This window comes from Musca autumnalis, unplaced genomic scaffold, assembly GCF_047663935.1.
Source record: "Musca autumnalis isolate F117 unplaced genomic scaffold, ASM4766393v1 scaffold_5, whole genome shotgun sequence".
NCBI classification, from domain to species: domain Eukaryota; kingdom Metazoa; phylum Arthropoda; class Insecta; order Diptera; family Muscidae; genus Musca; species Musca autumnalis.
In genome coordinates, this window is record NW_027412088.1 from 154,079,469 (window position 1) to 154,107,426 (window position 27,958).

General features: G+C 37.2%; 1 protein-coding gene across 1 annotated transcript in view; it reads right to left on the reverse strand.

Annotated features, from left to right (window-relative positions):
* Positions 1-475: 475 nt before the first annotated feature.
* Positions 476-27,958, reverse strand: part of LOC141386800 (uncharacterized) — a 67,713-nt gene continuing 40,230 nt past the window's right edge. Inside the window, exons 2-13 of the mRNA XM_073955711.1 lie at positions 22,263-22,563; positions 21,960-22,194; positions 21,524-21,898; positions 21,267-21,456; positions 20,929-21,205; positions 15,896-16,049; positions 15,685-15,792; positions 15,249-15,623; positions 14,992-15,181; positions 14,654-14,930; positions 916-1,092; positions 476-844 (exon numbers count right to left, since the gene is read on the reverse strand). Coding sequence (XP_073811812.1) covers positions 591-844; positions 916-1,092; positions 14,654-14,930; positions 14,992-15,181; positions 15,249-15,623; positions 15,685-15,792; positions 15,896-16,049; positions 20,929-21,205; positions 21,267-21,456; positions 21,524-21,898; positions 21,960-22,194; positions 22,263-22,563 — 2,913 coding nt within the window. The 3' untranslated portion in view covers positions 476-590. The remainder of the gene's footprint in view (positions 845-915; positions 1,093-14,653; positions 14,931-14,991; positions 15,182-15,248; positions 15,624-15,684; positions 15,793-15,895; positions 16,050-20,928; positions 21,206-21,266; positions 21,457-21,523; positions 21,899-21,959; positions 22,195-22,262; positions 22,564-27,958) is intronic.

Sequence of the window (27,958 nt, forward strand, 5' to 3'; positions counted from 1 at the left end):
GGACGGACGGACGGACGGACGGACACACATCTCAAAATCGCTTTATCTCGTCGAGATATGAAGAATGGTATACCACATTGGGGGTCTCCGACGAATATTTCGCGGTGTTACATGAATTTTTACCAAAACAAACTTATAATACCCTTTTCCACATTGTGGTATAGGGTATAAAAATTTCTAGCACATTTTATGGGAATAATGTGTACAAATTTTTATGTAAAAGTAATTAGAAAACATTGTACTAAAACTTCCATTCCGAAAAAAATAATTTTATCCTTTCAATTTTGAGTTACTTGCCTTGTAAGAAGTCACAACCTTACGGATGTTTTTAAAGTTCTTAAGAGATCATACGTAAATGTCAACTTCTTCTGTTTTGTTAAATACCGTTATAAATTACAAAAACAGTGCTGGAATATTAAATCGTACAAAATAATATCAAGTTAATGGAAGGTGAATCAACGATAAGACTATCAAATTGATAATATTTTTATTTAGCGCATTTATTATTTTTTTAAATTAAATTCAAATACTCATCACATAAAATTGTTAAATTTAATACTCAACTTAAAACTACAACAAATCAAAGACTGTTAACCGAAAATATTATCATAAAATTTATACCAAAATCCTTTTCTCGTGGCTCTGCTCGCAGATTCCTCACCATCATTAATATACTCTTTGTATTCTTTGAGATTTGTAGGATCCAAAGGTCCCCACTGTGAGGTAGGTTGAAATGCTGCTTTAAAACGTTGCCGGCAGGTATATTGGGGACCTGTGTATGCGGTATAAAAACCCCATAGAAATAACTGGCCAATACCAACGGCCGATATACACCAACCCAGGGCTGAAGGGAAAGGAACTCATTTGAATTAAACACACAAGTAAATGGATAAATAGTTTCGAATACACACTTACCGTATAGACCCTCTGGATATAGTACATCATTGTATTTAAGTGGTTCATATTCGGCTAGCATATAAATTAAGACGGCCGTCATAAAAACTGGTGTAACAATTCCCCAACAAATGCGATAGTATATTGAGGTTTTGATTTTCAGCATAAATTTGATGTCACGGCAAATATTTTTGACACCTGCAAGAAAAAAAGATGATTTGAAAGGAAAAGTCGTAAGAGTGGAGTTAAAGTTTATTAAGTTTTTAGGGAATTATTGACAAATTTCAGTACCAAGGATATTGAATATAATAATTATCCAATACTTTGAATATTTGGAATACTGGTTTCAAGAGATAGAGTGAGGGACAAGGTCTAAATTGAATGTCTCGCAAATCGAATAACAAAATTATTGAAAAACCACATAATATGTAGTATAATTTTAGGCGCTAGCGCATATGCTGAACTATTGTTAAAACGCATTGCTGCTGCACAGTGTTATGACATCATTCATCATCAACGTCAGTCAGTTAGTACTAATCTTTCACTTATAATAAAAAAGAGTGAGAGGCTTAAAACTGGTCATTGTTGTTTTGACAGGATGTCACATTTTTATATCCTCCACCATAATATCCTAATATGGATGGAATAATTAGCTTGTCTATCCATTGGTAACGCGTCGAAATATACGTCGGAGACCATATAAAGTATATATATTCTCGATCAGCATAAAATTCTATGTCGATATGAATATGTCCCGCTGTCCGTCCATCTGTCTGTTGAAATCAAGATACAGCTCGCAATATTTAAGATAGAGCTTTATAATTTGATACAGAAGTTTATATTACTCTGAGGATGATTGGCATTGGAAATGTGATATGCCGGTCCCCTGTAGAACGGTACTTCCCGATTTTCAGTATTTTGAAGTTTCCAGTGTCATTATCAAACTGAAATGGCTGAAATTTGTCATTTATTTGTTGTTCTTGTAGCAACGCATACATGTTCGTTCGTGTATTATTTCAGTTATCAAGTGCTATTTCCTTTGTTTCCAGATCCAAAAATTCTGCAACCTGAACTGGTTGCGTCCATAAAGAATCAGGAGACAGGTGAGAGAAATTAGCTGGACAGCTACCCAAATGTAGTGTGTCGTGTGGTGTCAATCAACATGCCGCGCATGTGTTGGGTTTCGTGGCATAAATTCGGCCCAATACGAATTGAGGCGGCTACATCGTCCGGATCTTAAATGGATTAAAACCACTCGTATTTGCCTTGGCACACTGTATCTCTGTACTGCCTGCGCAACCGTCTCAGTGTGAATGCTATCCAAGCCTACCGGCAAAACCTTCGTCTCCTCATGAAGATGACCTACTGGTGGTGGCACCCTGTTACAGTCCACAGAGCGGCATTCTGGCAGAATTGAATATTCTTCCACTGTGTAGCGTTAACATTTGCATACCACGCTGGTGCCTCATAGCTTACCACAGACCGGCCTATTGTTTTGTAAGAGGTCAACAAGGTTTCTTTGTTAGCACCCCAAGTGCTGCCGGCCAGCGACTTGAAGACCTTGTTCCTACTTTGGATCTTATCGCAAACAGCTGTGGCTTGCGCGGATGACTTAAACATGCTATCGAATGTTACACCCAATATTTTGTGGAAGTTAGTGGTCGGAATCAGTACACCATCGACCAATATGTTCAGTGGGAGCCTCATTTCAGCCGTCCAAGTGGTGAACAGTGTCGTAGTTGATTTAGCGGCGAATATTTTTATATTCCCCATATGGTAGAACTGCAATAGGTCAGCAATGTAGACATTTAACCTATCACATATGTCATCGATAATAGAACCCGACGTCAAGATGGTACAATTGTCCGCATACATTACGATTTCTATGCCGTCTGGAGGGTGAGGAATTTTAGAAAGGTAGAGGTTAAACAGTTCCGGAGATATCACCCCTCCTTGGGGAACTTCCTGTTTCACTTTACGGAGTTTGGACTTTTTGATTCTGAATTCCACACACGGCTGGCGTCCGCACATAAAATGAATCATCCAACATTTCAAACACGACTGGGGAGTAGTCTTCTATATCTTCTCAAACAGCTTGGCATGCTTGATGGTATCGAAGGCCTTCGATAAGTCGGTCAAGAGCCACCATGACTGTTCGGTCGCACAGCCTGTTCTGGTTCAGTCCTCTACTGATATGTGTGGATATGATGTCTAAAGCTGTTATAGTACTATGCATTTTCCGAAATCCATATTGATGTTGGGCAACTGGAAAACAGCTTCTCATCGTGGCGACAGGAGCGAAATCGGAATGTACGATTCTCCTCTACTGGATTTCATACCAAGCTTTAGTAGCGGGACCACCCTGCCAACTTTCCAAGCTTCTGGTACAATATTGGTGGCTTGTTAAATACTCAACTCCGGGTTCATCCACTTACTTAAGCATTACCATCGATATTCGGTGTGGGCCAAACGCTTTGGATGATTTCGCGTTTCGGATGGCATGTAGAACATCGCTCATCGTAAATTGTAATCGAACCTCCTAGGCTGAAAGGGCTCTTTTAATACGGCGTAGCACACTCCTCTTCTCCCTATCACTCTCAGGGTGTTTTATGAACTGCCGGTAAAAAAACACGCTCACCTGCTTGGGTCAGTTACTGTCACGCCGTTGAAAGTAACAGCCACTCTGTTATCCTTCTTTCCCGGATTAGAGAGTGATTTAACCGTTGCCCACAATTTATTTAATCCTGTACCAATATTGCACTGCTTCAGGTGGTCTAGCCACTTTTTCCGCTTATGTTCGCCTACTAGTCTGTTTACTTCAGAAGTAAGCTCTCTAACTCTAGGGTTTTCAGGATTCGTATGACGAAGCTCACCACGCTCACATGCTAGTCTTGTCGCCTCTGCTGGGAAATTTGGTCTTATTTCGGATATTCGACCAGCAGGTATGCAGCGAGTGGCTACTGCAGTGATGATGACCCGCAAAGTTCTCTCAGCTACTCGAGGATCTGAGGGAATGGATAGCTCCCTGAAGCTGTGATTTGCAAATTCGGTGAACCCTTGCCAATCAGCTTTCCCATGATTCGGGTGGTCTATTTACGGAGACGATGATAGGAAAGTGGTCTGAGGCTAAAAACTTTTTCCCCGAATTTCGTCGGTAAAGGATCCATCCACGTTTTGATATAGCTTCCATAGAACGGTACCTCCCGATTTTCGGTATTTTCAAAGGTTTAGCCACATTATCCTACAGAAATGGGTAAAATTCGGTATGTAAACATAAACAAAAGGAAGCTAAATGCTTCATTTTAATTCAATACATCTCTTGGTGGATGGTATAGAAAGTTCGGCCCGTTTTTACTTGCTTAGTCTCCGATAGAACTATAACATACTTCTGCACAGAATTGTCGGTAGAACGGTATTGCCCGAATTCTGGCTGAAATCTGGTTTCAATATAATTTATGGTGGCCTGGCCGAACTTAACGCCGTTTTCACTTGTTTTTGGCTATTTTGTCGGCTTTTAGGGGTCATAGAATAAATACATTTTTGATGCGGCGCAACCTGGAATCGTAAACTGCTTCTTCGACAGATTTCTCACCATCACTACTCTAAAATATTTTTTACATCTATAAAATAACTCTTTCCACATGTACCTTCCCTGTTTTTCTACCTTCTTTTTACAGATAATGCTACCTCTCCGAATGGCGCAGTGAAATAAGTGGCTACAACTTCCGACGAAAGTTGTCTGGGTTGTCATGGTTGCAGGTGTGGGTTCAATTGTGGCGAATATTGAGGGGATATTTTCGGAAGAGTATAACGGGCGTAACGACACTTAAAAGTGTTACCAGTCCCCCAGTGACTCGTTTCTGTCAAGAAATTGAGAATTTAAACTCACCATACCATCACAGATCTTTACAGTCTCTTACACATAATAGGTTGCCTTTCGCCATCTTCAGAGCGGAAGAGTGAATATGTCTTGCTCTTTGCTTAGTTGTGCTGGCCAAAAAAACTCAATTTTCATATTTTTTCTGAGAGAACTACCAATATTTTTAGGTAAATCTTTTATTCCTATGAAAGAACACATCTTAAACTACCTTTATTTAAAAAATCTCGCTTATAGACAAGGTTTTTATGTATTTAATAAGCTCACCAAAATATACGAAGTATAGCTGGCAAACCATCGATATTCCCAACATTAGATATTTTCGATATAATGTTTTAAAATATCGATTGCTATCGATATTATCGTTAAGTTGTCATTACCATTAATTTGGAGATGAAAATGGGGGAAATGTCAATGATTTTCTTGAAATTATGCATAAGTAGTTCACAGAAATGTAAAGGAGAATAAACAAATGCTTTTTTTTGAAATTTTGCCTGTAATTTTGCAAATAATTTCCGATCATCAAGCTTAACTCTAAACGAGAAAATTAATAAAAAATCATTAAAAATGATCCTCGCCCTTACAGGCAAAATTTCAAAAAAATAAAAAAACAGGCTGAGCCCGGCTGGGATTTGAACCCACGTCCTTGAAAACATATCAAAAAATGTTGTCACGGCATGTTAGCGTTCAAAGCCAAAACTCATAACTTCAAAGGCAGCGCAAAAAAGCGTTTGTCGTGAAGAAAATACATTTCTGTGACCAAGTATCCGCGTAAATGTGCAAAACACATTTGCATTTGAAAAACGATAAGTTCTAGGACAGAGAAGCCATTACATAGTCGATACGTCCGAAGATTTGCTTTACCACCAATGAAACCAGGTAACGTAATTTGGTGACTATGTGGGTTCAAGTCCTTGGCTTTCCTTTTTCACTTGCAAATAATTTCCGATCATCAAGCTTAACTCTAAACGAGAAAATTAATAAAAAAAACAAGTAAAAAGGAATCAGTCGACTTTACCGACAGAGATATGTATACCCTCAGCCTATGTGAATTGAAATATTAATCTACGGACAGATCGAATGTATTTCGGTTTTTTTAGAATTTTGTGGCCATTTTGTACCTTTGAACTTGCCGACGATAATGCGGATTAGGTTAGGTTAGGTTGGATTGAAAAGGGTAATCATATACCTTTTGGACCAGTATGCCAGGAAGCATGGCCTTGTCCACGGAAAACATAATATGACTGTAAACAGCAGTACCACAATGAACAGCATCGGTATTCATTTTCAAAGCATCTTCGAAGAGACCCTAAACTGCATTTCGACACGAATGTTGAACTTTTGTGGGGGTGGTACCCTAAGGGGAAGAAGTTTTCGTGCTCTCTAGCAAGTTGCTTCAACATAAATCAAAGTGTCTCGAGAGCAGGTCTTAAAGTGAACCTATCCGAAATTTTGTGTGAGAGGTACCCGAGGGGGTGGAAAAATATATTCCATATTTAAACCTGATCTATATCTGGTAGATGTAATAAGATGTGTAAGGTGTGGACCAAATCGTTCACTCCCTTCAAGAGTTATTGTGCGCACAATTTTTCCGAACATTTTTGAACTTTTGTGGGGGAGGTACCTGAAGGAATAGACCGATTTGGATTATCTTCGAATATAAACTATCTTTGGACAAAATATTATGAAAGCCAAATTTCGGACTGAATCGGCAGATCCGTTCGAGAGTTATTTGCGCTCAAACCATTACATACGGTGTCATAGGGGCTTTTTGCAGCTTTCAGGCTATTTTCTCAGGAAATATGGACTTCCCCAGATGAAACTTGCACCGTCGTGTAGAGGGCACTGAATATAAGTTTCTACAACCAAAATCAAAGCGATTCAAGACCAAGCCCTAAACCGAAATTTTGTGTGGGAGGTACCCGAAGGAGTGGACCTATTGAGACCATATTGGAACCTCATATTACTCTGGTAGAAAGTTTACGCTATACAAAGTATGGACCAAATCGGTCTCTCCCTTCAAGAGCTATCGTGCGCACAAACTTTCCGAACATTTTCGAACTTTTGTGGGGGAGGTACCGGAAGGAGTGGACCGATGTAGCTCATCTTCGAACTTAAACTAAGTTTGGGCAAAGTATTACGAAAGCCAAAATTTGAACCGAATCGGTTCATCCGTTCGAGAGTTATCGTGCGCTCCAGCCAGCAGGACAGACAGACAGACAGACAGACGGACGGACATGGCTAGATCGACTCCAAATTGTCTGAAACACATTTCGTCCAAACATACTTGGGGTCTAAAACCATTATTTCGATGAGGCACATTTTCATCGTATCAAAGTGTATATACCCTCTTTAGCCTAAAGGCTGAGGGTATAAAAAACAAATGCTTTTATTTTATAAAAAATGTAAAAAAATACATTTTATTTTACCGAAAAATGTGTACGTGTGACTACGGACTTACTTTCTTACACACACATAACCGAAAAAGAGCGAAATTTCTATTTATTTCAATGGATTTCAGGTTAGGGGTTTTTATTCCGATAATATCGATAGGCAAAACTATTTATCGATATTGAATTTTTAAATAACAATCGATATTATCGATAGTGCCTCGATTTTTTGCCAGCTCTAATACGAAGACCTCGCTATCCGTTTTCGAGCTATCGTTGGCACCGACTTCAAAAATGGCATTTCGAGAAAAACGCGTTTTAAGTTTTTATTTCGGTTTACATGAATAAAAGATGTCTTTTTGGCAAAATTACAAGGAGTCATCAATTCCTGGCCATACAGGAGCTCTTCCGCCGACGATGCAGCTTGTAAAATGTAAATTTGGTGTTGCCTTCGCAACATTCATCCTTCACGAGTACACTCGGCCGCACGTCTCTCTGCCAGTGCGCCAGTGCAGTTCGTGCTTGGACGATTTTTTTTAGCATATTCGTGTGAGTTTAGTCCACAGCTCACTCCGATCGAGCTCAAATGAAATAACAATGATTTTGTACCTTCGTTAAAAAGACCAATCGCAATGTAAGCTGCTAAATTTACAACGAGTTCTCCACTTGAAAGGGTTTTGGGGCAAATTTTCCAAATAAATTGATTGAAGCTTTCGTTGCTATTTTGATTGAAGCCGCCGACGCATCTTTCGAGTAAAGACTCTTTACTAAGATCGTTGTGTATAGGTCTAATAGCATCCAAAGCATTTGATGGAAGTGATCTGTAATCGTGTATGAAAGCCTCTTTTCTTGCCGGAGCCAGTTGATGTGAACACCACGAGTCTTCACCGGTTGGATATCCCTCGTGACGTGGATTTGTATCGCTTTAACTGTAATGATCAAATGTCGCCCATACTGTCTGATGCATATCGTGAATTGAATTTGAATGGCGTCGAATTGCATGTCCATAGTAGACTATGAGCATGTCAATCAATTTTCCTGTCAACATTCCTTTGCCTCCAAGCTTTTTGTTACTTTTTACTAGACTTCCAAGGCGGGACCCCATACACTTTTGGACGTGTCCGATACATTCCTTATTTATGAATTCTACCTCGCCATATGGATTACAATTTAATAGAATTCATTTGAGGGAATTCCCAACAGGTAGCCATTGTGAGGAACATTAAAATTATGCAAAAAGAAGTGGTATAATAAACCAATAAAGTACGCCTAAACACACAAACCACTACGGGTTCTACACTTTCAAAGGTCATATTTCAACCAATTTTATCGATTTGTACTTCAAAATAAGCAAATACAATTTTTTTTTGATTTTTTGAAATTGGCAGATAGGGATAACCCCTTAGGTATAGTCCACATTTTACACTCTTTCAAATCCCTGAACGTGCCGAATTTCTCAGGACACATAAAAAAGTCCAGATTCGCATAAAACAGGTACTGGGGTTTAATACGAAGTTCAATCGGATACTTGTTTCTATGAGTTCAGTGGGTAAAACCAACAACATTTGCGGTGAAGGTACCTGAAGTAAGGGAACGACAATATCCATCTTTTAATTGGATATAATATTGGAAGTCATTCCTTTTGATATTTATCGTGCCAATCAGCTTTTTGGTCATTATGTCAGGAATCAGAGACATGCCCACGAAAAACATTTTATCGCTTTTAACAGGACAACGATATGCCTTTCGAAACCATATTCGAACAGACCTTAAACAGCACTTAAACGAACATTTTAAACTTTTGTGAGGGAGATGATACCTCAAGGTGTTGTCCGATTTGTAAGAAGTTTTACTATGAGCACCGTTTGATCAATTCATAAGTAGTTTTAGTTTGTGCCGGCAGAATTTTTACAGCTTTTGACTAGTAAAAAAATTGTACCGTGGTAATGGGAGCCTCGATGACAACCCATTGTAAAAAAATCAAAACGTTTCGAGAGCCGTTCTTTTGTTGGAGAGGTACTAGAAGGACTGAGCCGAGGTGAGTAATCTTCGAACTTGATTTAAGTTTGAACAAAATATAACGAGTGGCAAAATTTGAACCCAATTGAGTGACCCATTCCACGCCTCAGGGTAATATAAGTGATTCATCCAGAAAATTTTAGTGGCCCAACTGTGCAGAATCATCCTCTCTGATTACGAATTCTCGTATTCTCCCTGTAGTGGGATTCTGTAACTCATTTTTGCTGTTATCGATAATCGTCGGTAAAATTAAAACGCTTATAATTTCGATAATTATCGAAAATTTTCGGTAAGTTAACGATGAATAAAAAGTAGTCGCTAGCCTCTACCGACACAAACAGTGATGCCAACTTTTCTTTATGTTTTTAGTCATAATTTTGCGATTTTATTTTACCGATTTTTGTCGGTAACAGCAAAAATGAGTTACAGAATCCCACTACTGGTACGGTAGTAAAATGAAACCAAATCGGTGATATATGGGTACTTGGGGAATTGTAACTCTCCACACCATCCCCGATCTTTGCGATTTTGTTGGAGGCACTTTCACATAGGTTGCTCTTCGGACATCGGGAAAGTATGTGAGGGTAGAAGGGCCTAATTCGTAGCAAAAAATGTGTTTAACGAAAATATGAGTGCAATGAGATATGCCGGAGTCAGTTCAAGATCCAGAAATTTAAATCACGTGATGAAAAGCCTTGCATATGTCCATTAAGTTTTTCGGAGCCTGTGAGGTATTTTAAGATAACGTACACATTTTCTTAGTTCTAGTTCCCAGTGTTTCTTTCCACTGGTAAACAATTACAAATGTATCAGTCGGCATTGCCGATAGAAATATACCCTGTGTGTTGAAACTTTCATCTATAGATAATATAGAATCGAATACCGGCTACGCAACTAAAATCCTTTTCCCCAATAATAAAATATAGTAGGTTTTCAGATTTTGTGTAAGGAGAACACTTATATGGACCATTTTTGAAGTTAAACTACATATGGACAAAATATTAGGAGATCCAAAGTGGACCAAAGTTCAGCGCTCCCAACGAAGACTGAGGACAAAATGTCTGCCGTTTCGGTGTGAAAATGTGGCTAAAACTTTGAAATACCGAAAATCGGAATATACCGTCCGGTAGTGGGCTTGTAGCAACAAATTCATGGGGAAATTTTATTGCTCTCAATGAAGACTAAATACGAAATATAAGTCATTTCGTTGTGAAAATGTATATAAAACCTTGAAAATACCGAAAATCGAGAGGTACCGTTCTATAGGGGCTATATGAAAACGTGAACCTATAGAAACTAATTTCTGTCGGAAAATTGTATGCTCCCAATGAGGACTAAATACGAAATTTTCATTTCGGTTTTATGATGAAGCTCAAAACTTGAAAATATCGATATTCGGCAGGTACCGGCCGTTATACGGGGGCTATATCACAATGTGGGGGGAACTTAAGCTCTTCCAACAAAGACTAAATACCAAATTTAAGCCAATTCATCGTGATAATGAGGCTAAAACTTTGAAAATACCGAAAATACCGCAGTACAGTCCTATGGGGGCTATATTAAAACGTGGATCTGGAGCTACACATTTAAGGGGAAAGATTAAATAGGAAATTTCTGTCATTTCGGTGTGATAATGAGGCTAAACCCCTTGAAAATACCGAAAATCATAATATCAATACCAAACATCCTAGGAGTAATAGAAAGTTTGTACCAAATAATAACGTTCTGTCTTAAATATTGCGAGCGATATCTTGATTTCAACAGATGGACGGAAGGAGAGGCGGGCATGGTTATTTCGACTTAGAATTTTATGCTGATCAAGAATATACACAGAAAAAAATATTTCAAGAATTTTTACATATTTTCGTTCCTGATGTAGTTCTTTCATTCTGTACAGGAACCTCACATGAGATACATGTGCAGTTTCTTATTTCCATCCGAAAGCCACCACTTTTCAAAAATATGTAAGATTTTCATGAGATGCAAAATCATTTTTCTATTTTTCCCTATATTTCACTATTTGCTCCCATATTTCTTCTCTTGTTTGGAAAATGCTCTCAACTTTGTTTTCGTTTTCTTTTTAATGGTCTCGTCGTCTCTCCATCGTATTGACAATGTATCAACAAACCGCAACACAACCCCCACCATCGTTTCACCATCACATTGAGACTGGCTCTGCGAACAGTGGCCCCAAAACAAAATCACCCCAAATACAAAGTGCAAAATGACCCCAAAAAATATATGGGCTACAACAACACGAAATTTGGGGCTATTTTTCACCTTTTTTGGGGTATTTTTGCATATATTTTTTGGGGCAAAATTGCATTTAAATGAAAATGAAAAATTGCCCCAAATTATTAAAATGCAAGAAAACCCCAAAATTCTACGTTGTTTATTGTTTGGGGCCATTTGCGTTTCATAGTTATTTTGTAAATGCAAAATTGCCCCAAAAAATGCCTTGTAATTTTTGGGGTCATTTTGCACTTTGTTAAAATTTGTAATTCATTCTGACTAAAATAACGGGACAATCGTAGTTTCTAAAAAAAATATGAATGGTTTGTTGTAAGAACTTTCAATTTCATCATTCTTAAAAGTTCTGCAAAGCTGTGAAGAAGTGCCAATTTGAATATACAAACTAATAATATGATGGAGTGCGTATTTTTTGCGGGTAAAAAAATCAATTCAAATCTTCTTTTTTTAAAAGAAGATAAGATGATTTACAAAAAAAAAAATCAGTGTATAAAGACGTAGTTAAGTACGAGTGTTGGAGAGATGGGTGTAAGTCCCGACTTAATTATTTACCTGACGGAACTTGCGAATATCCAAAAAAGTTTGTAAGCCATAACCATCCCCAAGAGGAAGAAGAATTTAAAAAACTTTGTGCCCTCAACGAAATTAAGGAGGAAAGCGCAAACATTTCAAAAACTCTTGGGGCTCAGCCCAACGCTATATCCCAAGATATGGAAAATCCTAGACCTTTTTATACCGCCTGTATTGTCGAGGATGAGTTTACATATTGTATTTTTACATCTCAAAAATCTCTCAATTTAATTGTTGATAATGTCACTGATAATCAACGAAAATGGCTTATCGATGGAACATTTAGTATTGTTCCTAGTGGATGTTTTACCCAGCTGTTGGTAATATACATCGAGTACTGTGACCACGTAAGTAAAACATCATTCGTTCTATTTTTTTTTATGTTTTTAATATATGAGTTTTTTCAGATATTTCCAATATTTTTTGTGCTAGCTGACAAAAAGTCTTCTCAGATGTATGAGAACCTTTTCAAATATATAAAGGAAAATGTTTTCGACATAAATCCGGCTGTGGTAATAACAGATTATGAACAAGGATTGAGGAAGGCTTTGAAGACTGTGTTCCCAAATGTAAAGTGTATTGGATGTTGGTAAGATTTTATACCGCATATAATCATTTTTTTTTTCCAAGAAATTCAAATGTAACAAAATATATCATGTATACATTTGTAAAAAGATATTGATAAGGATGTGTTGTGTCAGAATGGTAAAGGCTGCCGTAAGGGAGAAAATCGCGCGCGCGATTACAAATGTATACATGATATATATGTATACATGATATATTTGCTAATAGTTGCAGAATCCAATTGAAATATATATATATATATTTTTCAATTGAATACTCATAAGAGCAGTTTCAAATAGTTGGTGCAAATTTTACGATTTTCCTTCTTATATAAATATACATTTAACTGTAGGTTTCACTTTTGTCAAGCTGTCAGAAGAAATTTGATCAAATGTAAAGACTTCATTAACTATCTGAGACAATCAAAGCCAGCTTCAAAAGCTTACTATAAACTTTTGGCACTCCCCCTGCTTCCTTCAGCGTTAATAAAAGATGGATTTCGTCAAATTCGGACGGAAATTAATTTAATGGACAGTGAAAGGAAATTCTCAAAGTTTCTCAAATATTTTGAAAATCAATGGATAAAGAAAGTAAGTTAAATCTGTTAATAATACATTTTTTCTAAATCATAATTTTCTTCAGATCGGATGCGAAAATTTGAGCGTTTCCAGCCAACATTCCGCTGTTGAAGCCTATAACCGTATTTTGAAAAAATGCATTCCTGCCAATGGCAACTTTTTCAAATTTGTCAAATATTTACGCCGAGAAGAATTTTTTAAAAGCCGAGAGTTTGAAATGCTTGCCGAAAGTGGCGGTACACTCAAAAAATACCGCAAAAAAAATTATGTTGCTAGGGATGCCATAATTGAGGAAGCAACCAATTTATTAAACGGTGGAAAAATTACTGTTGCAACATTTTTAACAAGAGTAATTTACAACAATAATATGAATCAACTTATTCCACCTGAAAATATATTTGGAGAAGAACCAGATGAGGAATGTCTATCCGGTAAAGAAGAAATAACAACGGCGAATACTGAGGATGAAAACAACGAAAGAGAATGTGTTGTTTGCAAGGATAATTTAGCAAATGTAGTACTTCTCCCTTGTAGACATTTGAAGTGCTGTTCCTCATGCACTACAACATTATCAAATTCAGCACACTTCCTTTGTCCATACTGCAGGGAGTCAGTTAAAGACAGTATTGTAGTTTTTATTTAATAAAAAGGTGAATTTTTTTGGGGTAATTTTGTCTTTTTTTGGGGCCAAAATGCTGGACACATAATGGGGCCAAACTTCGCAATGCACTCAGACCCCAAATTTGGGGCCATTTTGCATTTTAAGTTTGGGGTGATTTTGTTTTGGGGCCACTGTTCGCAGAGCCATTGAGACTATATCAACAAACCACACCACACACATACACACCACAACAACATACCTAAACTTCCACTGTAGGCGCAACAATTTTGTTGTTAGTTAACTGACAAACCAAACAATTACAGTGTGTTTGGTGTCGAAAAAACAAAGTGTTTGGCTGTATAGTTCGCAACTACAAATTTTTAATTTCTTTAATATAAAGGCAACATCTAATATCCCAACCTAGTGCTGATGCATTCAACATGTATTTACATATGGTTCGTATTGTTCTGCTATGTTCACAAGGCGACAACAACTACAGTGAAAATCATTAGAATAAACGGTAAGTTACAATAATACAAAATAAAAGAATTAATAAAAGTAGCAAAATTTGTCTCTGGTTTGGTTGGTGACAAGCCACCACAAACGGTGGGTTTTTGTTAGTCAATGATAACAAAAACAACAACTCGCCAAAATTGTTTTTTTTTCAATCTCTCAGAAAAAAATTAGTTTTTTTGCTTTATGAAAGGCGTTCATGAAATGCAGAAATTTGAACCCTGGCAAGACTTTATGAACACTATTCCTGAAATGCAGTAATTATTTTTTCTGTGTATATATTTATAGGGCTTCCGACGAATATTTCGATGTCTTACAAACGGTGGTGGAGGGTATAACCAGACTATAGGCCATGACTATTGATGTATATGTGTGTCATATTGAACTACAAACTTACCATAGATCCAGCTGGCGGCAATCAATTCAAATATCCCCAATACAATGGCAACTAAAGTCACAGCATAGAAGTCAATATAATTCATAATGAATTGGCCACCCGGCGTAATGTACATCAGACCAAAGCAGTAGCATATTACCACCATAACAATTACAACAATCCAGCGCTTAGTGGAAGTGAAACCGTCACATATTACCGTTACTACACTCGAAATGACACCGACATTACTGCCAACACCCAAAATGAACATCATGAGGAAAAAGAGGGCGGAGAATATCTGAAAAGAAAAAACGAAACATATTAAGGCGAGAACTGATTTTAACTGATGTCCCACTTACCTGTGGCACTACTTCAAATTTTGCTATGGCATCTGGATATGAAATAAAAGCTAATCCAGGCCCAGATTTGACGACACTTTTGATGTCGGGATTATTCGATTCATGAGCCAAATTTCCCAATATGCCAAAAATCACAATGCCCGACAATAATGAGGTAAAAGTATCCAAAGTGGTTACTATATTACAATCTCTTTAGATATTGAACCGATTAATTTAAATTCAAATTTAATTTCTGTTATTGAGTAGATCCTACTTACCTATAGATATTGTGGTGGAACCGATTGAATGAGGCGTACATCAAAATAATACCATAACAAACGGTTAGGGAAAAGAAAACCTGAGTAACTGCAGCATACCACACTTTGGCATCGAGTAGCTTGTCCCATTGTGGTGTTAGGAAAAACAGAACACCATCAAAGGCTCCGGGTAAAGTCAGAGACCGTACCAGCAACACCAACATTATCACATAGGGAAATATGGCCAAAAAGTAGGAAGCCTTTCCTGAACTTTTAATACCTTTGATGATCACACCGCCAATTACCAACCATGAAACTGCCAATGTTATGGCCAATCTCCAGCTTGGTGTACCAATGCCATCGTCTATATTGGCTTTTTCGTGCAGAACTATATTTCTAAAAGAGCGAGAGAAGACAATGACTTACAAATACTATGAAAATTACTAAGCAAACTTACACAAAATAAAATTCCGCTGAAGTTTTCTTTATCCCACTTACATTGGTTACGTTCTTTCCGGTTACATCTTTTTGTATCTTTGAATCAATGCATTGGTCACCGACACAAACAGTGATGCCAACTTTTCTTTATGTTTTTAGTCATAATTTTGCGATTTTATTTTACCGATTTTTGTCGGTAACAGCAAAAATGAGTTACAGAATCCCACTACTGGTACGGTAGTAAAATGAAACCAAATCGGTGATATATGGGTACTTGGGGAATTGTAACTCTCCACACCATCCCCGATCTTTGCGATTTTGTTGGAGGCACTTTCACATAGGTTGCTCTTCGGACATCGGGAAAGTATGTGAGGGTAGAAGGGCCTAATTCGTAGCAAAAAATGTGTTTAACGAAAATATGAGTGCAATGAGATATGCCGGAGTCAGTTCAAGATCCAGAAATTTAAATCACGTGATGAAAAGCCTTGCATATGTCCATTAAGTTTTTCGGAGCCTGTGAGGTATTTTAAGATAACGTACACATTTTCTTAGTTCTAGTTCCCAGTGTTTCTTTCCACTGGTAAACAATTACAAATGTATCAGTCGGCATTGCCGATAGAAATATACCCTGTGTGTTGAAACTTTCATCTATAGATAATATAGAATCGAATACCGGCTACGCAACTAAAATCCTTTTCCCCAATAATAAAATATAGTAGGTTTTCAGATTTTGTGTAAGGAGAACACTTATATGGACCATTTTTGAAGTTAAACTACATATGGACAAAATATTAGGAGATCCAAAGTGGACCAAAGTTCAGCGCTCCCAACGAAGACTGAGGACAAAATGTCTGCCGTTTCGGTGTGAAAATGTGGCTAAAACTTTGAAATACCGAAAATCGGAATATACCGTCCGGTAGTGGGCTTGTAGCAACAAATTCATGGGGAAATTTTATTGCTCTCAATGAAGACTAAATACGAAATATAAGTCATTTCGTTGTGAAAATGTATATAAAACCTTGAAAATACCGAAAATCGAGAGGTACCGTTCTATAGGGGCTATATGAAAACGTGAACCTATAGAAACTAATTTCTGTCGGAAAATTGTATGCTCCCAATGAGGACTAAATACGAAATTTTCATTTCGGTTTTATGATGAAGCTCAAAACTTGAAAATATCGATATTCGGCAGGTACCGGCCGTTATACGGGGGCTATATCACAATGTGGGGGGAACTTAAGCTCTTCCAACAAAGACTAAATACCAAATTTAAGCCAATTCATCGTGATAATGAGGCTAAAACTTTGAAAATACCGAAAATACCGCAGTACAGTCCTATGGGGGCTATATTAAAACGTGGATCTGGAGCTACACATTTAAGGGGAAAGATTAAATAGGAAATTTCTGTCATTTCGGTGTGATAATGAGGCTAAACCCCTTGAAAATACCGAAAATCATAATATCAATACCAAACATCCTAGGAGTAATAGAAAGTTTGTACCAAATAATAACGTTCTGTCTTAAATATTGCGAGCGATATCTTGATTTCAACAGATGGACGGAAGGAGAGGCGGGCATGGTTATTTCGACTTAGAATTTTATGCTGATCAAGAATATACACAGAAAAAAATATTTCAAGAATTTTTACATATTTTCGTTCCTGATGTAGTTCTTTCATTCTGTACAGGAACCTCACATGAGATACATGTGCAGTTTCTTATTTCCATCCGAAAGCCACCACTTTTCAAAAATATGTAAGATTTTCATGAGATGCAAAATCATTTTTCTATTTTTCCCTATATTTCACTATTTGCTCCCATATTTCTTCTCTTGTTTGGAAAATGCTCTCAACTTTGTTTTCGTTTTCTTTTTAATGGTCTCGTCGTCTCTCCATCGTATTGACAATGTATCAACAAACCGCAACACAACCCCCACCATCGTTTCACCATCACATTGAGACTGGCTCTGCGAACAGTGGCCCCAAAACAAAATCACCCCAAATACAAAGTGCAAAATGACCCCAAAAAATATATGGGCTACAACAACACGAAATTTGGGGCTATTTTTCACCTTTTTTGGGGTATTTTTGCATATATTTTTTGGGGCAAAATTGCATTTAAATGAAAATGAAAAATTGCCCCAAATTATTAAAATGCAAGAAAACCCCAAAATTCTACGTTGTTTATTGTTTGGGGCCATTTGCGTTTCATAGTTATTTTGTAAATGCAAAATTGCCCCAAAAAATGCCTTGTAATTTTTGGGGTCATTTTGCACTTTGTTAAAATTTGTAATTCATTCTGACTAAAATAACGGGACAATCGTAGTTTCTAAAAAAAATATGAATGGTTTGTTGTAAGAACTTTCAATTTCATCATTCTTAAAAGTTCTGCAAAGCTGTGAAGAAGTGCCAATTTGAATATACAAACTAATAATATGATGGAGTGCGTATTTTTTGCGGGTAAAAAAATCAATTCAAATCTTCTTTTTTTAAAAGAAGATAAGATGATTTACAAAAAAAAAAATCAGTGTATAAAGACGTAGTTAAGTACGAGTGTTGGAGAGATGGGTGTAAGTCCCGACTTAATTATTTACCTGACGGAACTTGCGAATATCCAAAAAAGTTTGTAAGCCATAACCATCCCCAAGAGGAAGAAGAATTTAAAAAACTTTGTGCCCTCAACGAAATTAAGGAGGAAAGCGCAAACATTTCAAAAACTCTTGGGGCTCAGCCCAACGCTATATCCCAAGATATGGAAAATCCTAGACCTTTTTATACCGCCTGTATTGTCGAGGATGAGTTTACATATTGTATTTTTACATCTCAAAAATCTCTCAATTTAATTGTTGATAATGTCACTGATAATCAACGAAAATGGCTTATCGATGGAACATTTAGTATTGTTCCTAGTGGATGTTTTACCCAGCTGTTGGTAATATACATCGAGTACTGTGACCACGTAAGTAAAACATCATTCGTTCTATTTTTTTTTATGTTTTTAATATATGAGTTTTTTCAGATATTTCCAATATTTTTTGTGCTAGCTGACAAAAAGTCTTCTCAGATGTATGAGAACCTTTTCAAATATATAAAGGAAAATGTTTTCGACATAAATCCGGCTGTGGTAATAACAGATTATGAACAAGGATTGAGGAAGGCTTTGAAGACTGTGTTCCCAAATGTAAAGTGTATTGGATGTTGGTAAGATTTTATACCGCATATAATCATTTTTTTTTTCCAAGAAATTCAAATGTAACAAAATATATCATGTATACATTTGTAAAAAGATATTGATAAGGATGTGTTGTGTCAGAATGGTAAAGGCTGCCGTAAGGGAGAAAATCGCGCGCGCGATTACAAATGTATACATGATATATATGTATACATGATATATTTGCTAATAGTTGCAGAATCCAATTGAAATATATATATATATATTTTTCAATTGAATACTCATAAGAGCAGTTTCAAATAGTTGGTGCAAATTTTACGATTTTCCTTCTTATATAAATATACATTTAACTGTAGGTTTCACTTTTGTCAAGCTGTCAGAAGAAATTTGATCAAATGTAAAGACTTCATTAACTATCTGAGACAATCAAAGCCAGCTTCAAAAGCTTACTATAAACTTTTGGCACTCCCCCTGCTTCCTTCAGCGTTAATAAAAGATGGATTTCGTCAAATTCGGACGGAAATTAATTTAATGGACAGTGAAAGGAAATTCTCAAAGTTTCTCAAATATTTTGAAAATCAATGGATAAAGAAAGTAAGTTAAATCTGTTAATAATACATTTTTTCTAAATCATAATTTTCTTCAGATCGGATGCGAAAATTTGAGCGTTTCCAGCCAACATTCCGCTGTTGAAGCCTATAACCGTATTTTGAAAAAATGCATTCCTGCCAATGGCAACTTTTTCAAATTTGTCAAATATTTACGCCGAGAAGAATTTTTTAAAAGCCGAGAGTTTGAAATGCTTGCCGAAAGTGGCGGTACACTCAAAAAATACCGCAAAAAAAATTATGTTGCTAGGGATGCCATAATTGAGGAAGCAACCAATTTATTAAACGGTGGAAAAATTACTGTTGCAACATTTTTAACAAGAGTAATTTACAACAATAATATGAATCAACTTATTCCACCTGAAAATATATTTGGAGAAGAACCAGATGAGGAATGTCTATCCGGTAAAGAAGAAATAACAACGGCGAATACTGAGGATGAAAACAACGAAAGAGAATGTGTTGTTTGCAAGGATAATTTAGCAAATGTAGTACTTCTCCCTTGTAGACATTTGAAGTGCTGTTCCTCATGCACTACAACATTATCAAATTCAGCACACTTCCTTTGTCCATACTGCAGGGAGTCAGTTAAAGACAGTATTGTAGTTTTTATTTAATAAAAAGGTGAATTTTTTTGGGGTAATTTTGTCTTTTTTTGGGGCCAAAATGCTGGACACATAATGGGGCCAAACTTCGCAATGCACTCAGACCCCAAATTTGGGGCCATTTTGCATTTTAAGTTTGGGGTGATTTTGTTTTGGGGCCACTGTTCGCAGAGCCATTGAGACTATATCAACAAACCACACCACACACATACACACCACAACAACATACCTAAACTTCCACTGTAGGCGCAACAATTTTGTTGTTAGTTAACTGACAAACCAAACAATTACAGTGTGTTTGGTGTCGAAAAAACAAAGTGTTTGGCTGTATAGTTCGCAACTACAAATTTTTAATTTCTTTAATATAAAGGCAACATCTAATATCCCAACCTAGTGCTGATGCATTCAACATGTATTTACATATGGTTCGTATTGTTCTGCTATGTTCACAAGGCGACAACAACTACAGTGAAAATCATTAGAATAAACGGTAAGTTACAATAATACAAAATAAAAGAATTAATAAAAGTAGCAAAATTTGTCTCTGGTTTGGTTGGTGACAAGCCACCACAAACGGTGGGTTTTTGTTAGTCAATGATAACAAAAACAACAACTCGCCAAAATTGTTTTTTTTTCAATCTCTCAGAAAAAAATTAGTTTTTTTGCTTTATGAAAGGCGTTCATGAAATGCAGAAATTTGAACCCTGGCAAGACTTTATGAACACTATTCCTGAAATGCAGTAATTATTTTTTCTGTGTATATATTTATAGGGCTTCCGACGAATATTTCGATGTCTTACAAACGGTGGTGGAGGGTATAACCAGACTATAGGCCATGACTATTGATGTATATGTGTGTCATATTGAACTACAAACTTACCATAGATCCAGCTGGCGGCAATCAATTCAAATATCCCCAATACAATGGCAACTAAAGTCACAGCATAGAAGTCAATATAATTCATAATGAATTGGCCACCCGGCGTAATGTACATCAGACCAAAGCAGTAGCATATTACCACCATAACAATTACAACAATCCAGCGCTTAGTGGAAGTGAAACCGTCACATATTACCGTTACTACACTCGAAATGACACCGACATTACTGCCAACACCCAAAATGAACATCATGAGGAAAAAGAGGGCGGAGAATATCTGAAAAGAAAAAACGAAACATATTAAGGCGAGAACTGATTTTAACTGATGTCCCACTTACCTGTGGCACTACTTCAAATTTTGCTATGGCATCTGGATATGAAATAAAAGCTAATCCAGGCCCAGATTTGACGACACTTTTGATGTCGGGATTATTCGATTCATGAGCCAAATTTCCCAATATGCCAAAAATCACAATGCCCGACAATAATGAGGTAAAAGTATCCAAAGTGGTTACTATATTACAATCTCTTTAGATATTGAACCGATTAATTTAAATTCAAATTTAATTTCTGTTATTGAGTAGATCCTACTTACCTATAGATATTGTGGTGGAACCGATTGAATGAGGCGTACATCAAAATAATACCATAACAAACGGTTAGGGAAAAGAAAACCTGAGTAACTGCAGCATACCACACTTTGGCATCGAGTAGCTTGTCCCATTGTGGTGTTAGGAAAAACAGAACACCATCAAAGGCTCCGGGTAAAGTCAGAGACCGTACCAGCAACACCAACATTATCACATAGGGAAATATGGCCAAAAAGTAGGAAGCCTTTCCTGAACTTTTAATACCTTTGATGATCACACCGCCAATTACCAACCATGAAACTGCCAATGTTATGGCCAATCTCCAGCTTGGTGTACCAATGCCATCGTCTATATTGGCTTTTTCGTGCAGAACTATATTTCTAAAAGAGCGAGAGAAGACAATGACTTACAAATACTATGAAAATTACTAAGCAAACTTACACAAAATAAAATTCCGCTGAAGTTTTCTTTATCCCACTTACATTGGTTACGTTCTTTCCGGTTACATCTTTTTGTATCTTTGAATCAATGCATTGGTCACCCCATTCTTCGCGACAGTAACTCCATGGCAAAGTGGCATAAAATGAATCCACCAGGTAACTTAGCGTCAAGGACATCAGTGATGAATAATAGGTGGCTATGAAAAATGTCAGTATGGCCTGGCCATAACCAATACCTACAAATGGATATTGCAATGAAAGCAACAATTTTCTTTTGGAGTTTTTTCAGAGTTCATTAGCTTACCCTTCATAATTGGGGCATATTCAAATACCTTGACACTACCCCGACTAGAAAACTGTCCCAATATCATTTCCAAATAGTAAATTGGCCTACCGACCAGCAGCAGTGTTATGATGTAGGGTATTAGAAAAGCTCCACCACCATTCTCCAAGGCAATGAATGGGAAACGCCACACATTACCCAGACCCACAGACAGAGCTATACAAGACATTAAGAATTCAATGTCATTGCCCCAGTTATCACGTTTTGCCGTTGTTGTTGTTTCTGTGGGAGGTTCGGCATCGACATTTTGTGTTGTGACTTTCTGAAATGAAAGAAGATAAAAGAGTGAATTCTTTAACGTTTTACATAGCTTTCATAGTCTCTTATCTGTCCAAAAAAATTGTGTTTACGAAAGAATTTTTTTCTGCGCATGACTTTCAAATGTTCCCTTTCTGGAGAAAGGGAAAAATATAACGTTGATCGATTGTGTTTGAATGTTCGTATTGATACTATTCTGTTCCGAACTAGGGAAATCACTTGTGATACGATCTTTTTTATAAAAGTGTAATTGATCACCTGTCTCCGAAAACCTTAGAGTTTCCCCGCAGACAATAAACAGCCTATGGGGTGTATTCCCCTAAAGAAACGTCTGTGAAATGAGGAAACAGGAAAAATTTTACGGTGCAGAACTTAAATAACGCAGTACCTGTGGAAATTGGTATTCTATCTGGGAGTCACACCTCGTCGTCATCCAGGTGTAGTCGAAGGTACTGCTATAATCACACAACCTACGGACAAACAATGAGAGCAGGAGGCAGATAAGGTCAATGGGAGTTCGATCTTGACTCCGAACCCGATAGCAGTAGCCCACTAAAGAGAATGTTCACAAAATGGTTGTTGCGGTTGTAGCAGCACGAAACCTACATAGAAGTATAGGTTTTGATGCTGGGTTGGAAGCCGCAGACTGAAACACTATGATTTCGGGTCAATCCGGTACGAAAGAACCCCTTGCTGACACTAGGTTGAGAAGAACCTTGCGCGACTGATCAGAACATAAGGATGTTCAAAAAGAAATCAAAAATACTCGTTCCACTTCCTCCGAAAAGCGAAGGAGGATAAGATCTCTCGAAGAGCATACCAGTGTAACCACCGAAGAAGAAAAAGACCTTTCCAAAGGCTTCGTGTAAACCTCGTCAAGACTCACGCAAAGAAGATGGCTCCAAGAATTCTTTGGCAGAGGCGACACAGTAATTTCGAACATTAAGAAGATGAGCCCAACAACTGAAAAGACTAGGGATTCGGAAACGAAATCCCGTGAGACTGGAAAGTGGCCGCTATCAACTTACGTCGAAATAGCCAAAAAGCAAAACAGGGATGAACTTTGTTATGTGGTGATTGGCACGAGTAGATGGTATGTTATGCTACATAAAGACCATCAGCAAAACATCGAGGAAATTATCAACAATAACTTCTGGACCAAAATTATCAGGTATGTGACCCAATCGTCTGCATTGAGTTGAAGAGGGACTTGTTAATGTTCGGCCCACATGCAAACTTTGGCGCTCAGTAGTGTGATTCTCTAACTCATTTTTTGAGCTACCGATCGGTAACATTGAACATGTTTGTCGGTAACTCAACAAATTATTTAAAGAATCGCACTACTTTTGGAGGTAGTTAGCAACATTTCAACTACTTGGGAAGTTGGAAATTTAAAGTTGGTGAGGAAAGAAGAGATCTCTAGACTGATAAAAACTCTTGACGGAATGCATGCTCGAAACTTTTGGCAACCAAAATCTGACTTATACGTTAAAAGATGGGAGGTCTTCCAAAGGGAGAATAATCGGGATGGCACTCTTCTTGTGATGGGAGTCGACGATATCTCTCCGGCCAGCCTGACAAAGACTAAGAACATGACGTTTTAAGTCTCAATTGTCGTGTAGTTCAAAGTAGGATCAGGATGCGAAACTCAACAGCCAGGAAACATATATCAGGCGTCGGAATATCTGACGTACGATCGCCGACCAAATAACTTTTAAAATAGGAAACGGACTCACCTTTGTTAATACATTTCACAATATCCACAGAAAATCTAATAAACAAATTACAATAGTGGAGGGTCTCAGATGAACATTTCTTCCCTGCCCATCAGTATATAAAGTTTAAACTTTGAGGTCACTGCTAGATCCGATAAGCTTCCGGAACAGATCCAAAATCAACTGCACCAAGATCGGAAATCTAATAAAAGAACTACTACGACAAGGATACGTTGAATGACTAAACACGGAAGACATCAACAAACCAACAGAGACACTAGTGAAATCATTCGAAGATAGTTATGGTCTTCTATGGGAATTCGTAACAAGTGAAGGAGGTCAAAAGTCTTTACGGCGCATAATTACTGCGTTATGCCAAACTAAAAGTATACAAGAAACTAACAACCGAAGTTCCTCGACAAATGTTTGTGAACAGGATCGCTGAGCACTACGACATTCGCAGTGACATCGGCAGAGAGAGAAAACGAAAAACAGGTCATGTTGGCTTTGATTATGTTAGCTATATCACAGGCTGAGCGTATATCTCTGTCGACAGAGCCGACAGATATTTGACATTTTAACTCAACATACCAAAATAATAGCTTGCCGTTCGCTAGATCAAGAGTGAATAGGCCACTCATATCTCATAAGTTTTACACTATTTATATTACCTGTGCGTGCCTAATTTTTCAGGACTCAGAGAATCAGCCCAAATTTGTAATAAACGAATTCTGGTACGAGAGGAATTGGCCTTGGCAGATTCCATTTTACATTTTTTTTTGTAAAGTTTGACAGTTTTTAGCCTAAACGTACTCAGGACAGTTTGACATACAATCATGACTTGCGTTGTTTACAGTGACTTGAACAAATTACTTTAAAAAATGGAATTTACTTGCGAACATTTTCGTCTGATCATTTTTCACAACTTTCTTCGTGGATAATCACGGCAAGAGTGCATCGATCAAATTAAATCTTTGTATGTCGATAAAGGACCATCCTATAGCACTATGAAAAACTGGTTTAATGAATTCAATCGAGGTCAACATTCGCTAAAAATTAAAGGTCGTGAGGGTCGTCGAAAAACGACCGTTTTGCCAAAAAAAAATTAAGCCGTGCATGAACGGATAATGCAAGATCGCCATGTTATATACTGTGGGATAGAGACATCGTTGGGCATTTATTCCGCCAACTAGCATTTGATATTGCATGAACACTTGGCGGCAAAATGGGATTTTTCTCGTTGGATCCCGTGGTGATTGGTGCAAGAAATTTTCAAAAAAAAGTTGGCGGTCCTTGAAAATACGGTTAAAAGATGGATACAGGTGAAGAATCATGAAACTATGTGTATGAGCACGAAAAATAGCAGCAATCGCCGATGTTGTAAAAGTGTTCAAAAACTATGTTTTGGAACAGTCTCAATCAATCCACTGTAAATAACACAACATATGATCGTATGTCAAACTGTCATGAGTACGTTTAGCCTTAAAAATGTCAAACTTTTCAAAAAAATGTCAAATGGGGTATAGCGACACTGTGTGTTGCCTAGACCATGAACTTTTTTAGTTCCCCTCGTAGTAGGGTCAAATATGAAATCCAACCGGAGACTTGTTTCTGGTGAGAGATAGGCGTCAGTCCCTTTAAGAAAAGGGTAGCTAAGTCCATAACGTGGATTGGTGCCTGAGCGATAGACCTAAGGTTTTGTGAGGGTATTTACTCTCTAAAAGCAATTCCACAGGGACATTAGCAGACTCTTGTTTTCTGTTCTCCGAGGAGATACCCATATCTTATTTTACAGAGTTTTATGTTCTGGAATGATAATCAGCAAATAAATACAGCAGCATCTGACTAATAGTGCATAGCTAGCAGGTTCGCATCTGTCGGTCTGTCTGAGTGGTGCACGCGATTACTTACTCTCGAACGGATCAAACGATTAGGTGAAAACTTTGAATCTCATAATATTTTGTTTAAACTTAGATGAAAGATGGACCATATCGACCCACTCCTTCGGGTACCCACCCCTCACAAAAGTTCAAAACGGATTTAGTCCAAGCACATAGTAATATTTCTTCTAGATTAGATTCGAATATGGACTTCAGGTACCTCACACACATAATTTCAATTTTTTTCAAAAAAGTGTTGTTTACGGACATGTTTCGGATCGTTTTCAATATTTTTTTTTGCAGCATATTGACCTTGCGGCGCCTAAACGACTGTACAGTGTTTTTGGGGAGCAACTACAAAAAATGAATCAAAAGTCTTAAAACCTTACCGGCACCGACTACAACTACTTCTGAAGACGATATCGTGCGAATTAATTACCCGATTTCTTCCAAGCGTAGATCAAGTTCCAAGAAGGTCTATATCGGTCCACACCTTGGTGTACTTAATTCACCAAAATTCAAAATTGTCGCTTAAGTTCAAGAGATGTTAAGCAATTGTTTAAAAATTTTCGTCGAAAGTACATGCTCTTGGCCTAAACGCTACATCTTGAGATATGGGTCCCAAAACCTCCATATACATATGTATGTAGGGCCACTCCTCCATTTACTGAACTCACAAAAGTGCAGTTAAGTCCAGTCTTCGTGGTCTTTAGTGTATTGCTCAAGCTGTTCTTAATCCTAAATATTTGAACTTTTCTGGGGGTGGTATATAGTCCATCTTCGAATTAAACGTAAATTTGTATGAACGATTACGATGTGCAAAGATTGGACCAAATCGAGTACTCCTTTTAAGATCCATAGCTAGTGACCGTATTGTTTCCCCACCGACGAATTTTGTCGAATTTTACCCATTCCTGTACGATAATGCGGTTAAGACCTTAAAAATACCGAAAAACGGGTGATACTTTTCTATAGGGGCTATATCAAAACGGAAACCCTATACCGGCAAATATATGTGAGAAAGCTACGTAGCCTCAAAGAAGATTAAATACCAAATTTCAGACATTTCGGTATGATGATGTGCCAAAAACCTTCAAAATGCCGAAAATCTAAAACCTTCAAAATACACGCGGAGAAAAAATATTTTTTAACTGGTGGTGGGCAAAATTTTATTTTGTCTGGCACCAAATAATTTTTGTGGCGCACATATTATTTGAAAGGAGATAATGTATATTGCAAATTTTGATTCTGTTCACCATATAAAACAACAACAAATTACAAAATTTCGATATATGGTAATATTTTCATAATTATCTGATGGTCAATCCAACCACTATCTGCTTTACTTGACATATGAAGTGTCAAAACCTAGGAAATTTGCCGATGCACCACAACAGCTGTTCACTGCCAAAAGCAAATGTTCTCTCATTAGTTGTTCTGCCGCTGAGCAAAAAGGTTGTAAATTTTGTTTAATTTCCATTTAAATGAATGGTATAAAATTAGGGAAAACAGCATTCCAAACAAAGAATGAAATAGTTCGAGTGTTTTTTGACGGTATTAATGACTATAATTTATTTGTGAATGAAGATATGAAAATTTGTAGAAAGAAAAATCAAAAAGTGACAAAAAGATATCAGTGCGCGAGTTGTGTTTCATTTTTTAACTAACAAACACTTCTTAAATAAACACTTCTTAAATTGTACAAATTTTGCACATTATTTCGTTTTGTCAATGACCCCACATTTAATAATTAATAGAAATCGTATGCAAGTGAATGAAATAACAAACAAAAGAATGTATCCTA